General features: G+C 43.2%; 1 protein-coding gene across 2 annotated transcripts; it reads left to right on the forward strand.

Moving 5' to 3' along the window:
• The first annotated feature begins 184 nt into the window (after positions 1 to 184).
• Positions 185 to 15885, forward strand: EXD2 (exonuclease 3'-5' domain containing 2). Of its 2 annotated transcripts, none has more exons than XM_031065043.1 (9): positions 185 to 207; positions 825 to 1230; positions 2148 to 2404; positions 3440 to 3566; positions 4302 to 4627; positions 6899 to 7005; positions 7250 to 7385; positions 8127 to 8447; positions 9189 to 15885. In XM_031065043.1, exons 2-9 carry the CDS (start codon positions 892 to 894, stop codon positions 9403 to 9405), a joined length of 1830 nt encoding a protein of 609 aa, XP_030920903.1. In that variant the 5' UTR covers positions 185 to 207; positions 825 to 891; the 3' UTR covers positions 9406 to 15885. The 2 variants fall into 2 exon arrangements, with proteins under 2 accessions (XP_030920903.1, XP_030920909.1); XM_031065049.1 differs by having other exon boundaries at positions 8127 to 8333.
• Positions 15886 to 17228: the final 1343 nt, after the last annotated feature.

Below are 17228 nucleotides of genomic sequence, written 5' to 3' on the forward strand. Positions count from 1 at the left end.
GGGAGTGGTTGTTGGACCGAGGGAGAAGGAGAGGGCTGAGGGCGGGCTCGTTGTCCCTGGTGTTGGCGCTCAGTTTACGGGGTGGCCGTGGACGACCTGTTGCTTCGGGGTGCTCGGGCAGGTGCGCAGGCCGTGCTCAGGGTCCTGGCAGCGGCTGTGCAGCATCGATGCGGGTTTGGGATCGACACCCGAACTTCTTGTGGGGAAGTGAGCGCAAGGACAGCCCTTTAGAAACAACGGGGTGGGTTGGGATGGAGGAGCAGGACTGATTTTAGTTTATTGAAGGAGTACTAAGCTTCTGTGTGATAGAAGGACAGCTAAATAAGATGCTGCTGTTTTAGGGCTTTTCAGTGCCTAAAGACCATTTGACCCTAGTATGGATGTGAATGTAATGGACAAATAAATGTCTGTTATTTACTAATCGTGAACGGACATGCTTATTCTGCAGCAATTTCATTTTGACCTTGTTTAGGTTGATATAGTTACAAACTGAACTAAAAGGTGCTGATAATAACTCGGACTAGGTTATTTTTGGAATAGCAGAGTTTGTGGAAGTTGCACCAGTTTAATTTAGTGGATTCCCTTTAAGGTTTTTAGTGATGTGATCAACAGCAGCGTTCAGTCTCCTCTTCCTGCCCAATCCATCGCTGCAGCAGTCTGTCCCCAGGCCCCCAGTCTATCAAAGTGGGACCCGGAACTTTTTTCTGTCAGGATTACAAGTTATGGCTAGAACCTTGTTGTGATAGCATTGCATGTGTTTAATATCTCTAAACGCATTTTATTAAGCTGTCTTTAATTTCTTCCTCTCTTATTTTTCACTGCAGGCCATGATGAAATCCCACAATGCTGTTTTGAGAGGATGAGGTGAAGAGGGAGAAAGGGCAATAAAAAATGGCCAAGCAAACAGCCGTGACGATAACTTTGGCGACCCTGCTGGGTGTTGCACTGGGGGGCCTGGTTTTGTGGAAAGCGACCCAGCATCGGAAAGGAAAAACACGCTGTAGTAGTCAGCAAGAGGAAGCAGCAGGAAAGTCAGGAGATGAGAAACTCATTAAGGCAGAGGATAAGAAGGTGCTTTCCTTCTTCAGATCTCCCACCTTTTGCTGGATAGAGAGGACCCTTGGTGCAGACATAGTGATAGTTTCAGAGCAGGAGGAGTGGGATCATGCTGAACCATTGCTGAAGAAGGAGCTGGAGAAGTGGCCGGTTCTTGGAATTGATTGTGAATGGGTGAGTGATCAAGAAGCGCCTCTCCTTCCTTTAGATTGCAAATTGCATGGGGAAATCATTGAAGATGGAGCAATTTCTTTGCTTAAATAGATACCACGGTGTTGACTATTGAAACTGTGATTGTCTGTCATGATGGCAGTGAAGCAGATGCTAATTTTGATTCTTCTTACGTTTAAAAATGCTAAGTTTTTCATTCACCGCATGTATTTGTTTCCTGAGTTTCATGATAAATCGACTTTACTAAATATAGTAACAGTTGTATGGCTAAATATAGTATTATGTGTTTTGTGTAATATCTCTTTAAAGGTGATTTACTAGAAGTAGCTTGGGCTTACACTATTTTAAATCTAGCTACATATTTAAGAAACAATATCTTAAGAATGTTAAGTCCAAAAAGGAGGATAATGCTGATACATAGATAAAACTCACTGGGACAACCAGAAAACAAAGTTCCTCTTCTGCTTGTACATTTGCATGTGTGATCGCAAACAGGCTTAAAGTAATTTATAAAGCCGGGCTTTGCCATTGTTTTGACTGGAAATTTATTCACTCCACAGTCATTAGTATAAGCCACAGCTAAACAGTATATTTGCCATACACATTTATATAGTGCGTTGCTTTGTGTTGATGTGGATTCAAAAATGTTTTTGATTTCTTCGACCATCTCAGCTATGAAGGGGAAGGGTGAAAGGGGGAAAGATTGTCATGTGGGAATGTGGCAAGAAGTAGCTTGGTCACAGTAATACTGTGAAAAAGAACACACAGTTTGCCATGAATTTTTAGAGACATGTAACAATACTTCACTGTGTTAACGGATAAGTATTTCCTACTTTCAGTGGCCTTTTTTGCAATTTACTTCAGCTGCAGTATTGCTAATAATACAGTAACCTGGACTCTCATTTTTTACTTCATTACAGGTATCTGTGGAGGGAAAAGCAAATCCTGTATCCCTGTTGCAGATGGCTTCTTCCAGTGGCCTCTGCATTCTTGTTCGGTTGCCCAGGCTTGTTGCCGGCGGCCAGACTCTTCCAAAGACCCTGGTGGACATCATGGCAGATAGTGCTGTGTTGAAAGTTGGGGTAGGATGCTGGGAAGATGCTTGCAAATTGCTTCATGATTATGGTCTTCCAGTCAAAGGGAGCATGGATCTCCGGTATTTAGCCATGAGACAGCGGTAAGTGCCTGAACACAGTAGTAGGTCTGCTTGAGGCATCATTTGTTGGAAAGTTGGAAGTATATCTTAGGTGATTTGCATAAGCTGAATGATATCAGGCTGGTATGTCTGGAATTCTTAGGGTGGCTTTAGAAAATGGGCATCGATAGCTGCAGCCCAACAGCATGTCATGCTTCTATACTGTGATCTTAATGGAAATGAAATCTTAACGAGGATTTTATTTGCTAATTGTGTCTGTTAGTCTTCTCTCACACACTGATACCTTTGTGGACTTCTCTGTGTACCATGCTTCAGCTTTTAAGAAGTCCAGGCACAGTGATGTAATGCAGTAAGAATGAACACTGTGTCAGCAGATGTTTGAATACACTGCCAAGAAGTGTGAGTTAAATGTGCACAGGGCATGTAAGTGGAACTGTTGAATTTCAAGATTTCTTAAAAATTACTAAATAAACCAGTTCCCATTTTTTTCTTTTAATAACAATTCTTCTATGGAAAGGTTACACTTGTGATGCCATTTTCTTATCTTTCACTCTTCCTGAAACAAGATGTTTTACTTGCAAGTATTCTTCATGTACAATTATATGTGTGCCTGGGTGTGGTGTTAGTGATGTGGGCCATGCGTTTGTTGACCTACTGGTGCCTTTTTAGCACTGAGGATGGACTTGTCTCTAGTGGCCAGGATTCTTCTGAGTCATTCCTGGTTCTTGGGCTTCTCATGAATCCCTGAGACAAGTGGTCCATCACTGTATGATGGACCTCTTTAGTTCAGAGCCAAACACTTCAGCCTTAAATGTTACTGACTCCCAGCCTTGCCTGCTTTGCATATTGTAGACACAAGATAATTACTAAATCTAGAAAGGACATTTTAGTAGAGGGGGGGAGAGGGCCTGTAAAGCTGAGGCAGCTGTGTGCTGTTTGAGTCATGCATCATGTGCATTGTGTTCTCGCACGTTCACTTCAGAGGCCATCTGAATTTGCATGAGTGTATAGTTTCATTTTTAATATATTTGTTTCACTTTCTTTGTTGAATTGAAGGAAGGATCTACTTCACAACTGCCTGAGCCTTAAGTCTTTAGCTGAAAAAGTCCTGAACTTCCCACTTGACAAATCTCCTCATGTGCGTTGCAGCAACTGGGAAGCAGAAGAACTGACACAAGATCAGGTGTGTTCTCCACTTCAACTTACTGTTTTGGGAGGAAAAGTAACCTTCTTAGTTGCAAAAGAGGCTTTACAGCAGGGAGATCTGAGCCTTTTCAAATGATACCTCAAACCCTTATGTGTGACAGAGCCTAAAGTCAATTTCAGACTCACTGCCTGCATTCCCATCCTTTTCCATGAAGATAATTTTCTGCTATTCTCCCTGGATTCTTTACCCTTGTTTTCCTTTAGTAAAGATCTATGAGGCAAGATCCCTTGAAGAAGTGTTTCCAAAACCTCACCTTTTTATTATTTTCTTCAGTCTGTAGCAGTCAGTGCAATATTAGAGAGACCCTGGAAATCTTGGTCACCTTTAGAGCACTGAGTTTTCCCCGACTGCCCAGTTTCTTTAGTCAAGCTGCACATGCCTACAAAAGCAATGACCAGCAGAGGGAGTGACAGGACAAAAAACCATGCTGAATACTCTTGGCCAGTGTGCCAAAAGGGAACATTTTATGAAGGTTGGTGGGATGTGAAGATGTCTGACCTAAATATATTTTCAGTCCCTTGCAGTTCCTGGGATCCCAAGGTAGTGGGATGTGGTGTTGTTATGAAAGTGCCATTCAACTGGCAAAACTTCATGTGAACTTCAAAAGGAAATGAATCCAGCTTCTGGTTTTACCGTACCTTGTGCTGAAGACTGATAATGTTGGGAGTATTTGCTGTTTGTCAGTATTTTAATTTCTGTGCTTTTCTGCAGGTTCTCTATGCTGCTAGGGATGCCCAGGTCTCCATGGCTCTGTTCTTCCGTTTGCTGGGATTTACCAGCCTCCCTGCTACATCTGAAGGTGAAAACTCTGTCACTGCTTGGGAGAAAGCCCGGGGTAAATGCCAGGGCTTGGTGGATATCCCATTTAGAGGAAGAAAGAGTGGCAGCACAGGAGAAGAGAAGAGTGGAGAGGGACGTTCCCCTCAGAAAACAAAGAATCGGAAGTCTTGGGTGAATGGCCAGCCCTCCGGCAATCAGCAAATGAGAGATCCACGGAGGCAGAAGCGAAAGCCTCTGGGTGTGGGATATTCTGCAAGGTGAGTGTATGAGCACATCTTTGTTCATTGCATGTGGAAAACCCTGAGTGTTGCCTCATGCTCTAGTCATTAAACAAAGTAGCTCATGTGAGCTAGGAAAGGGAACACAGGACCTAACAGTCATGGGGGTCAGATCCTGTTTCTGTTTTCCTCTAGGTGGTATTGAAAGCAGGGGCAGCACTTAGATCTCTGTTTAGATCATGAGCAAGTTGAGGTGTTGTTTTTAATTTTTACCCTTCCTTCCCCTCTGGAAGCATTAGCCAGAGAGCAGAGTCCTATCAGGAGGCAGTTGGCTTTCTAGGTGTTATTCTTGGGTGTTCAGGGTGTCCTGAGCAGGGCTTGGAGTTGGACTCAATGATCCTGGGGGGTCCCTTCCAACTTGGCATGTTCTATGATTCTGTGATTCTCCAAGGAAAAGGTGGCAACTGCACAGAGCTTGTCCTTTCATCAGGATCTGCCTTGTGGACTGTTGTTTTTCCTTTGCTGTCCCATGTCACCGTGGCCACAGAGATGGCAGGGCTGAAAGCTGAGGTTAGCAGGGGTAAGATATGTTATGTGAGGTGCCAGAGGGCACAGGGAGGAACAGCCTGTGGTAGCAGCAAAGCAGTGCCCTTCTCTGTTGGCCAGAGGCCAAGAGGAAAGAACAGTGCTGCTTTAGCCTTGCAGAGGCAGCTATTGCTGGATTCAGGATTACCATCCTTGCAGGCAATTTTTTGGAGTGAATCCTAAATTCTTATGAGCTTTTGCTAGCAAGAGTTGTTTTTAAATTAAAAACAAGTTGGAAAAGTTGCTTTAAGCTCAGTACAGTGGAAGATGTGGGATATCTGTATGTTTGCTTTTGTTAGGATACAATCTCATAAAATTTGTCATTGGACATAACTAAAATTACATGTAAATATCATTGGCAAAGAAATAATTTTTTTATATTTTTTCTTCTTTTTAACTTACTGGATTGGCAATGGAGAAATTTTAGTGTAGTCAATAGTATTGATTTCATTAGCAGTGATTAACAGTATTATTAGCAGTATTATGTTTTACAGAGCAAGTCCCTCATATTTCTTTTAAAATTTTTTCGGAGGCTGTGTAATACAAAACAGGAGGACTGCATCTCATGGGAGGAATAAAATTTAAACAAAAATACATTCCAAGATAAATTAAGATCTCCCCATATATGTTTATTTATTTTTTGTTTTTAACTGTGTTTGACTTCATGAGAGATCTGTAGACTTACTGCTTTTTACAGTGTTTACTGCAATGTGGCTCTGGTCTGTAATAACACTGGATGTGGTTTCAAAGGTCCTTTTTCACTCTACCTTTTGGTTTAAGTCTGTTTAGTTTTAATGTTTATTCATTTAGAGTTGGGAAGTACAGAAATTATCATGGTGGCTGAGTTGAGCTGTGGATGCTCAGTGGAAGGAGACAGCCTATGAATCAACCTTTTTAGCTGGTAGAGCTCTGCTGAGAACTAATTTGTACAATCTCGCTGTAGAGAGGAAACTTTTCTGCACTGTATTATGACATCTCTGGCCAGCTCCTCCCAGGTCCTCTCTGAGCTCAGCCTGCTCCATGCTTCAATTTTGTTTGAAGGAGGTTGGCAGAGTAAGGAAATGTTTTCTGCAAAACAGAGCCCTTCCACACACTGCCACAAACTGCCAGAGACTGCTCACACAGGACTTCTTGTCACTGCCACACATTGGGGCCTGTGTTTGAGGGCATCAGCTCAGCTTTGTTGTTCCCCTAAACTCGTGTTCAAGTTCCCAGTGCAGGAGTGGTTTTGGACCATTTCTCTTGGGTGAATAATTGCTATTCACACTAAATTTTAGAAAAGTTTTCAAAAAACACTAAAATCCAGGCTTAGGCAGCCGATTCTTGGAACTGCCTTGCCTGTAAAGTTGATGCTCTCTTTGAGCTTACTCCTAGCTCATCATCCTTTGTGACTTCAATTCTCTTTTGTTTTCTATTTCAATTTTTTTAAATGCTGTCTTCATTGATGGCACCTCTTGAAAATTGGGATTCAAGAGGTACAATTCTGTTGGCAGCAGGAGAGCAAAGATACCTTAGAGTCAGTTGGTGAACCCTGGATAAATTTTCAGATGTACTGCTTCCCTAAGCAGCAGACTGGAGTCTCAGCAGCCTTGAGTTTGTGTTTAGGGGTACTACTGTGATTCAGAGGAAGCTGCCTGAACTGCAGTGTGGCACACAGGCCTATAGAAAGCTCTGGGATTTTTTGCATGCTATTATAGCTGCTGTAATACTGGTCTTGTTTCATAGAAAATCTCCACTGTATGACAACTGCTTCCTGCATGCACCAGATGGACAGCCCCTGTGCACTTGTGATCGCAAGAAGGCTCAGTGGTATTTGGACAAGGGGATTGGAGGTAGGCATACCATTTTCCTGTTGGTATTTGAAATGCTCCTCTCTCTCTCCTTTCTCTCCCCTTTCTCTCTCCTCTCTCTCCCCTCTCTCTCATCTTCCTAACGGAGCATGACTTTTTTGGTATCCTTTCTTATTGGAAGTACTGTTGGGGATTCACTAGGATGACTCTTACATTGTAGCATTGTTATTTTAGCTCTCCAATACAATTTGTCTTGAATATTTTCTCTTTGCCTTTATCCTTTTAGAGCTAGTTAGCACAGACCCTTTTGTTGTGAAGCTGCGTTTTGAGCCTTCAGGACGTCCCGAGTCCCAGGTTGATTACTATCTGACAGTCAAAGAAAACCTCTGTGTCGTGTGTGGCAAGCGAGAATCCTATATCCGGTGAGTTGTTTAGTGGGTAGGAGAAAAATGCATCTTCTAAAACAGGGCTGAGGTCTGCATCAAGTTTGGCATCCAGAAGCTTGGTTAGTGGCCTGAAACATTGTGCGTCTTCATGTCCTGGATGGGACACTATTTGAGTGCTCTGCAGTTGTCTGGCTGTGTGAGACACTGAAGAGACCAGCCTTTCCTCTTAGAGAGGCAGGAGATAGTGATCCTAGGAGAGATCAAAGCCTGTGGAACATGTATGTGGTGCAGTTTGAGTGACAGGGGCAGCAGTGTGCTGACACACACTGGGTGGGTGGCATACCCATCTGAAAAGAGCTGTACTATTCCTTCCACTACTTAATCCTTTACTTTTGAAAGGTTTAGGTGAGCCTAAAGCTCATGAGGTCAAAAAGAACAAGATTTTTCTCTTTGTCTTTTTGTCTGCTACTGATTAGTTGAGAAGGATACTTCTCATAGTGCATTACTTGATTTTTAGGTTTGTTTTTTTTTACAGTAGGAATCTTTCATTGAAAGTGATGAATTTTTGGAAAGGAAAAAAGAGAAATGCAGAAAATTTGGTGAGAGAACTACAAATGAAAATAGTAAAAATAATCACTTTCTGTACTACATGTCCTGGTAATCTTTGCTTACCTGGACTTCTAGTTTTAGCTCACTCTTTCTGGGGCAGGAAGAAGAGGAACTGGGTAGCAGCAGCTCCAGACAAATGCAATGAACTGCCTGTTTTGTCTTCTCTAGGAAGAATGTTGTTCCTCATGAATACCGAAGACACTTCCCCATCCAGATGAAGGACCACAACTCACACGATGTGCTCCTCCTCTGCACATCCTGCCATGCCATCTCCAATTACTATGACAACCACCTGAAGCAGCAGCTGGCCCAGGAGTTTGCGGCTCCCATCGGCTCTGAGGAAGGCGTGCGTCTCCTGGAGGACCCTCTGCGCAGGCAAGTGCTGCCTGACCCCCGCAGGGCAGAGCTGCTGCAAGGCATCAAGGACTTCTATAACACAGACACAGTCACTCCAGAGATGCTCCAGGCAGCAGCTGATCTGGAAACCAGGTACAGCAAGCCCATGTAGGCTGGGTATAAGGTTTTTAGTTCTTTATATTGCGTTTCTTACTGTTTTTGGTTTTGTTTATACCCATCTCCCCTCAACCCACCATTGGTCTCTGAACTGCAGGTCTTGTTTCTTTCCGTCTTTCTCTTCCTCCTCACCAGTCTTCTGTTCTTGCTCTCCATCTTCTCCAACATTTTTATACTTCTTTTGAAGGACAGATCAGGAAAAGAGTCTGAAGGACAGTCATATCAGAAGTCTTCTTCACTTTCTCAAAGTCCCAAATATCTTTTCTTAACAAGTGTCTAGTCTCTGCTTGAAATGAGTATCTTCTCCTTGTTATGCTCGCTGTTGTTTGTAAAGTGCACATGTTGTAACTCAGAACTCATCCAGGCAGGGAATTTGGTGACAGGCTCAGCAGTCTGAAGGGTCATATAATTCTTGCTTTGAGAAATTTTCAGTCTCCTGAGGAGCTTGTAATGGACCTTAAGAGCTTTGTTTAGTGTTGCTGTAAAGAAGAACACTTTCTCCATTCAGAGAAACCAGCTTTACAGTGTAACTGTGTTCCAGAAAGCAGTCTGGCATTGAAGCAAAGCTTAAAACTCTCCCTCTTGGTTAGCTTACCCTTTTTCTGTAATTAAACTCTGCAGCTGAAAGTATCTTCAGTGTCTTGCTGTTCACTGGAGACAGATCTGGAGTCTGACAGCGGGCTTGTGCGAAAATAAATTGTGCTTGTGTCCTGGCAGGATCTGCAATGAGAGCTACGTGCCACATGGACTGAAGGTGGTGCAGTGTTGTGCTAAAGGAGGCCTGCGCTCTCTCATGCAGCTGGAAAGACGCTGGCGGCAGCATTTCTTGGACAGCATGAAGCCCAAACACCTCCCAGAGCAATGGTCAGTGGACCATAACCATGTGAAGTTGATCCAAAAGTATGGGGAAGATCTTCAGATCAAGCTGTCATGAAACTAACTTCCTGGACTCTGGATAGTGTCTAATGGACATATGTAACTGAAGATGGAAAGACTATTTTTATTTCTGCATCTCCACTAACACCTGGGGCCTGGGTTTGCAAAAAGGCAGCAGTAGATCTGCCAGATTTGCCAGTTAAAATTTAATTTGGTGGTTTATAGAGTTAAATCTCTGAACTTTCAGGTTGTTTGGAAGTTTAATCCTACTCTGTCTCTTACTAGTTCAGGGCAAGAGTGATATGATAAGGAAACTTGTCTTCTCAAAGTGACTATGAAAAATCATTTTCTTGCTCCCAGGATGTCTGGTGCCTCCAGACCATCTCTCATATAAAGTGAGTTCAGAGAAAAGCAACAAAAGCACAATAGATGAATGTTTCTAGATTTTTCTGACATACATTTGTGCCCTTGGCTTTACCTTGAGGCCAGCAGGAGCAGGGAGGTCATCCTTCCCCTGTACTTGGTGAGGCACTGGTGAGGCACCTTGAGTGCTGTGCCCAGCTCTGGCCCCTCAGTTTAGGAAGGACATTGAGATGCTTGAGTGCGTCCAGAGGAGGGCAAAGAGGCTGGTGAGGGGCTGGGAACACAAGCCCTGTGAGGAATGACTGAGGGAGCTGGGGGTGTTTAGCCTGGAGAAAAGGAGACTCAGAGGTGACCTTATCACTCTACAGCTCCCTGAAAGGTGATTGTAGTCTGGTGGAGGTTGGTCTCTTTCTCCAGGCAGGAACTGACAGAACCAGAGGTCACAGTCCTAAGCTGTGCCAAGGGAAATGTAGGTTGGCTGTTAGGAAAAAGTTTTTTACAGAAAGGGTGATAAAGTATTGGAATAGTTTGCCTGGGGTGGTGGTGGAGTCACCATCCCTGGATATGTTTAAAAAAAGACTGGATGTGGCACTCAGTGCCATGGTCTAGTTGAGGTGTTAGTGCTGGGTTGGATTTGATGATCTTGAAGGTCTCTTCCAACCTAGTGATTTGGTGAGGGTCTTCTTGATAAAAATCTTTCTTTGCTTTCAGTGCAGTTGTATTCATAAGAGTTCTTTCTAGAGAAGACCCCGTACCAGAGAGAGATTTCTTGTATGGAAGAAGCAAAGTAACCTTATTTTTTTGCAGATTCTGAGCTGTCACAGCATTGCAGAATAGGCCTCAGGAAGTTTCCAGATGGCAGATTCCTGATGAGAAGTGACACTCTGGCAGTATGGAAATACCCATGACAAGTCTTTTGTTAAACAGCTTCCAGTAACACAGAGTTTATAAAAAATGTTTTTCCTAATTTTGTTTGTTGTGAGCAGTGTGCTCAGGCGTGCAGGGCTGTTACAGAGACAGGGTGGCATAACTCCTGTGACTGGAGTGTTGGAATGGAAGGATGGAGGCCCTTTAGGAAGAGCAGACACTGGAGGCAAGGAGGAGGTGTCACCTTCTATGTCAGTGATTGGTTGGAGTGCACGGAGCTCCATCCAGAGTGCATGGAGCTCAGCTAGGGATGGATGAGGAGCCTATCAAGAGCTTATGGGTCAGGATTAAAGGGAGGGCAGGGACAGGTGACAGAGGGGATCTGCTACACATAACCCAGCCAGCAAGACTGAGTGGATAAAGCCCTCTATAGATTAGAGCAACCTTGTGTTCACCAGGCCTAGTCTTTATGGGGGACTTCAGCCATCTCATATCTGTTGGAGAGGCAACACAGCAGGGCAATTCAAGAGGTTCCTGGAATGCATTGATTACTTTTCCAGAAAGCCAACTGCATCATGGGCTGCATCAAAAGAGGCATGACCAGCAGGTCAAAGGAGGTGATTCTTCCCCTCTATTCTGCTCTTGTGAGACCACCTGGAGTACTGTGTCCAGCTCTGTGGCCCCCAGCATAATAGAGCAAGTCCAGAGGAGGACTTCAAAGATTATCAGATAGCTGGAGCACCTCTCCTATGACTTTTTACAAGAGTGTGTAGTGATAGAACAAGGGTTAATGGCTTTAAACTGGAAGAGGCTAGGTTTAAATTAGGTATTGGGAAGAAATTCCTTACTGTGAGGGTGGTGAGGCACTGGAACAGCTTGCCAGGAAAACTGTGAATGCCTCATCCCTGGAAGTGTTCAATGCCAGGCTGGATGGAGCTATGAGCAACCTGGTCTAGTGGAGGGTGTCCCAGTCCATGGCAGGGATGTTGGAACTGGATGTTCTTTAGAGTCCCTTCCAACCCAAACCATTCAGTGATTCTTTGAATAGCACTTGGTGAGTACCTTTTCATATCAGACTGAAATAAGTACAGGTGTCTTAAAAGGGATGAGAGGAAACCATTTAAATTAAAGCTTTTAAGAGATCTGACCACACATGGCAAAAAATGGAAAATCTGATTTTCCAAAAAATGGAAAACCTGGATTTAGCATGTGTGGTGGTGAGCAGGTTATACCCTCTTCATGCCTGTTTCTCTGTCTCTAAAATGGGACTAATAATACTTAACTATCTCACAAGGGTGTTGTGAGGCTTAATTAATTAATGTTTTTGTAAAATGCCTTGAAAATATAAGCTAGTGTGTGCTAATTATTGTTGTTTTTTAAGATGTGCTGCTGTCTAACTTCCTTAAATGTTCATGTTTTTTGTCTGGTGCTAGACCTTAGTTAAAGATAACTTTTTAAAAATACACACTCCTTTCTGTACAATCCCTTTTGATGATTTTGATTGCATGAGTGTGCTTCTACTGAATGATGAAGCTATGCTCAACTTTTATATGCCTCTGCAAAGAAATTTCAGTAAAACCCTTATCTTCACACTGCTGTGTATAGTGCAGTTGACCCACATTTTGTATAACATTTGGGCAGAATCCTGGACCTGCTGTGATTGTGACTGAAACTGGCCCTTATCAGATAATTCAAGAAATTTCACAGGCCAGGGGTAAAAACCCTGTTTGTAGCAGAGACTGTTTGAGATAAATAGGAGCCATGGAGAGAAATGGTACATTAATGCCATCCCAGAGGAGCTGCAGTAGCAGCATGAGTAGTCAAAGATTCATGATAAATACTACTTATCACAGACCTGCAAATGAGATAATTTTCATTTTAAGGGCAATTTTTTTCCCTGTACCACTGGCAAGTCTTAACAAAAAAATCATCTAGCCAAATGTGGTATGTCTCTGTGCTCATTCACACAGCTGATTATAATCCCAGCATGACCTTCCTGCCTACAGCAGCAGTTTGGATATAATGTTTTCTCTCCAAAGCATTTTGAGCATGTGTTCAGATAGTGCTATATCCTGTCTCCATCTGATTGGGGTGTTGAGCGCTCTCTGCATGACTCAGAAACTTCTTTTCTGTCATCAGGAGTGCAAGGTGTCCATTTCACCTCTTTGTTCTGCTTTGTTTTTTCTCCCTTTGTTCTGATATAGGAACTCCTGATCAAACTCTTTAATGGAACCGATTGGCTGACCACAGGGTCAGGTCTTTTCTGTTTGTGAGACAAGAAAGTAATGTGGAGACAAGAACTGGACTGCAGATCCTCTATTTTTGAGGAGCCAGTGGTATCACTGAAGAGGGTTTTTTCCAAATTACTTGTTCAGAAACAGAAACTAGCAAGGAGAACTTCCTTCACAAATATTTTCTAAACTAAGATTCTTTGTTGTTTGTAAGATATCCTTAAATTGCATAATTTTAATTCAATCTGAAAGAAGAGGGGAAGCAATATATTTATTATGCAGAAATAGATTGGCTTTATTTTATTATGATTTAAATTTTCTACTAGTCTATAGATAAAACTTCTTTGTATGTCTCTGTTGCTAATTGTTACATTCTATAAAAATTTACTCTTTTACCAGACTTACCACTTTAGAAGTTCTCTTGTTCCTTTCTTGCATGCTTGCTTTTGCTCTTCTTTCCTTTTGTCTTACCCAGTCCTTACAGGTCCACTGTTCCTTACAGTAACACCTGGACCTCATCCTCCGAGTTTCCCTTTGCAGTGCCTTCCCTGATTGGTGTGTCAGAGATCCGCTGTGGCAGAGCCCATGCTGGCACCACTACTGTACTTCTAAGCAGTGGGATAGTGAGCTTGCTCAGGTATGTCTGAATAGTGGGTTCAGGTGCTGTCCTTGGCCCAGTCGTTTTGGTCAGTCATGGCTGCAGGTCTACATGTTCAAATGAAACCTTCAATTTTTCTCAGGCTGAGCATTCATCTGGGTTGCACCAAGTATTTTACCTTAACTGGGACAGTCCTGCGCTTAACTACACACATCCATTTTATCTGTGCAGGGGGAGAATTGGCAATGCTCTCTGTATGGGCTGGCTTTCACAACATGGGGTTTTTCTTTCTGTTGCTTGTCACTTCACATTTTTAAGTTTGTCCAAAGTATGCTGCCAGGATGGGGGAGAGAAATTTTCCTTTTTACCTGGTGCTTGGTGCCACCTCCTTTGGTTAGCGGGGAGCACACCACATCTGCTGAGATCCCCAAACGTGTCTTGGCTTATGAATTCCCTGCAGAACTTGCTTGCATCCTTTTTGTTTCATATGTTCTGCTCGTGTGAAACAGATGTTCTGTAAGAATACAACTGGGTATGAATTTCCAGAGACATGCCTCAGGAGTGGGAGAAGCAATGCCCTTGAAACCCTTCCTCCGTGGGCTACAAACTGATTTCTGTCTTACTAAACACTACAGTTTGTGTTTTTTCTTAATTTCTTCAGTAACTTCGACATTATTGCAAGGTGCAGGATTTACCAGCTGGGCATTGTCTGTTGGAAGTGCAGTAGGTGTTGCACTTTTGAGCAGACCATACATGGCATGTTAATTATGCTGCTGATGGTCTTGGCATTTGGAGTGCCTTGGTTCTCCTCCTTTGACAGTCGCTAAAGGTCCCAGCTGTCACATCTGTGACTGACAGGACAGAAGACAGCATATCCCTGTGGGCTTGCATTCTCTGTTTGGTATTCAGTTATGGCAGGCATGGGAAGCTCTCTTCCTGTTGCATTTCTGTTGCTCTGGCTCCTTAGGAAGTATCTGAATTCTGCACTGTCTGTAACATGGTTTTGGTAGGAGTTTTTCCATGAAGGCAATGTGGTTGCCTTGAGAAACACCTCACTGCATTGGCCCCGTGCCTGAATGTCTTGGAGGAACTAGGATTCTGTAACAAGGACTCACCTGCCTGTCTGTGTTCTGTATGGATTTAGAGGCACCCCTAGTCTGAACCAGAAAGTCAATTCTCATCACCGCTCCTTGATCTCCTTTTGGGCCCCCACAGTTGTCCAGACCTGTAAGACCACCTTCATTCCCATAGCCACCCATCCCCTTTGATGTTCTTTGGAAGTAGGGGCCATTACAAAGAACTTTCTCTCTCTTCTACTCAGTACCATATCGTTGGTATAAGGACTTTTCCTCACCCTGAGGGGTACATTGTTCTGGAGAAAGGCAGAGGTGGTTTGAGCTAAATGCAAAGAAGATATATCCAGCTTTCCCTGGGACTTATTAAAGGAGCCACAGTGAGCCCTTTTGTATTAGCCCTGCATCAAGGGGGTTTTGTTAAATGCTTTTACAGGTAAAGAGGGTAATGCAAGTGAGCCAACATGGTTAAGCTTAGTAGAGGGAAAAAAAAACCCCAAAAGCCAAATAAACATGCATGGAACATAATTTCCCTTAATCAAAACATATTCCTCTATCACTGTGAGTTCCACCATGAAGAGCAGGCAGCTCTGGCAAGGATTTTCTGTGCCAAGGTTAGTGCTGCATCCTCTCTTGCCACTTAACTGTAATGGAACTTGTTTCTGTCTTGAATTAGCCAGTGTGATGCTACCTGGGGTCTCAGTGGTGTTGGTTGCCAGGAAACAAAGCAAAACCATCTTTCTCTTATTATTTTCCTTTGCAAGCTATTGGATAAGTTCAGCTTTGAGATGGGGGGGAGTAAGGAGAACAGGAAAAAAAGAGGATGGAGGCTTTTACTGTAAAATAGAGATGTCATCTTCAGATAACAAGAAGCCATTTCCTTGTACAGGAAAAATTTTGGTGTCATCTATAGATGATAGGAAATATGGCTTCTATCTTTCTTTTCTTAAAAAAGTGAAAGATTGTGCAAAAAAGAAGGAAAAAAGGAGAAGGCATTTATATATCTTGGTACAAATGTGACAAGCCTGTGAAAAGGGTACTAGGCAGCTGTCAGAAATGCAGGCTTAAGAGAAAAACTGCCTGTCCAAACTCCCTTCACAAAAAACCCTGCTGCTCTAAGAAGCTGCTTCACATTGTATCATGCTCTGTTGGGATCTGAAATCTATCTGTTTCACAGTGATTAACAGCAAGTCCTTTGCAACTGATTGTTCTTTGAAAAATGTCAGACAGTACTTTGTATTAGCTGAGATCTGCCAGTTGCTTTTCCTTTTTCCTGTGTGCCACGACTCTGTCCAGGACTTCTGGCCGTAAATAAAAGCAGAGAGACTGTCTGACTGCTGGGGCGTGTGAAAATATGAGTGGGGCTCCCTTTCAGTGCACTATGAATAAAAAAATCATTATCCCTACTTATCTAGCAAGGGCTATGGAGAGTTCAAATCTGAGCTGTAAGCATGTGTATATAGTTTTAGGTCATATTTTTGCTATTTAGATAATGTTTTCCATATGTTTTCAAAGCTTTATGCTATCTTCTGTCCCCCTCTGGTTCTGCTGTGATATATGAGTAGCAAGACTAGATGTTGTTCAGCTGCATGTCTCAAAGCACTGTAGTGTTTTGAAGACCAGCTCCATTTTACAGATATTTTCTCCAAACTAGAAGTAGAGTCAGTCCAAGCAGTAAAATTGTAACTTAAGAAATCCTTACAGAGCTCTGGAAAACATCAGACTAGACTGCCTGTCTCTTGATAAAGTGTTTATGGGGGAGAAAACTGCCTTCAAGTGCATCTTCTGTGCACCATAGGTGATGGTGAATGTTAGATCCTCAAGAATACCCAAATACCCCTTTTTTCCCTGCCTTGCAAATGGGCATTGGGACTCTTAATGTCACTGAGCTCTGGCCACATTGGCTTCATGCCCCAGTTATGCTCCACTGCTTTCAGGGTTTCCAGTGTATAGTGAAATATTGGAGCGTGCAAGGCCTGCTCCAGTTTTGGACGAAGAAGCCAGCAGGTGACGTAGATACAGGTAGATAAACATAAGAACTAAAAAAGGTGGGTTATCTGTATTTCACTCAATTGGAATAATCACCAATTAGAACTAGAAAGACTTCCTGCTATCCACCAACCTCTTGCTGGATGTGTTTCACTGCCAGCTGTGTCCAGTCAGTGAGTTCACAGCAAAATCTTATTCTCATGGTGGGCTGTAGTAGGGACAAGGAAGAGAAATGGCCATAGCTAGTGGGTTGGCACTCAGTTAGTAACCTTGGTTGCCTCTGGCCTGCCTTGCCCTAACCTTGAAGGGAAAGGAGCAGAGGGAAGCCTGAATGGGTTCTTGTCCTCATCACTGCCTCTTTTGCTGAAAACTTGCCACTCTGGAAGGTGAGTTTTGTGCTCTGCAGGGAACGTCAGTGTGGAAATGTGGCTTATGAGCAAAGCCTAGAAGAACTGAGTTTGTCTTGTTTAGGGGAAACAATGGAGGGACAAAGGTAAATAAGAAACATGTTGTGCTGAAGAGGAGGGGGATTTTTGTGGTGTGCTTTCTAGTCTAGCTAGGGCAGGAGGTAATGGACTTAAATGTCAACAAAGGAGATTTGTGCTAGTCATGAAGAAAAGCTTCCTTACAGTATGCGCTGCTTCATGACACAGGTCACATTGCTTTCTTAGCAGCACACTGACTGGCTCCCCAGCTGCAAACCATCTGTGCTGCCCACTGACAGACCTGGAGGTGATAAAAACTAAAATATTTCTGCTAA

The sequence above is a fragment of the Geospiza fortis genome, unplaced genomic scaffold (assembly GCF_000277835.1).
Source record: "Geospiza fortis unplaced genomic scaffold, GeoFor_1.0 scaffold54, whole genome shotgun sequence".
In the NCBI taxonomy this organism is placed as follows: domain Eukaryota; kingdom Metazoa; phylum Chordata; class Aves; order Passeriformes; family Thraupidae; genus Geospiza; species Geospiza fortis.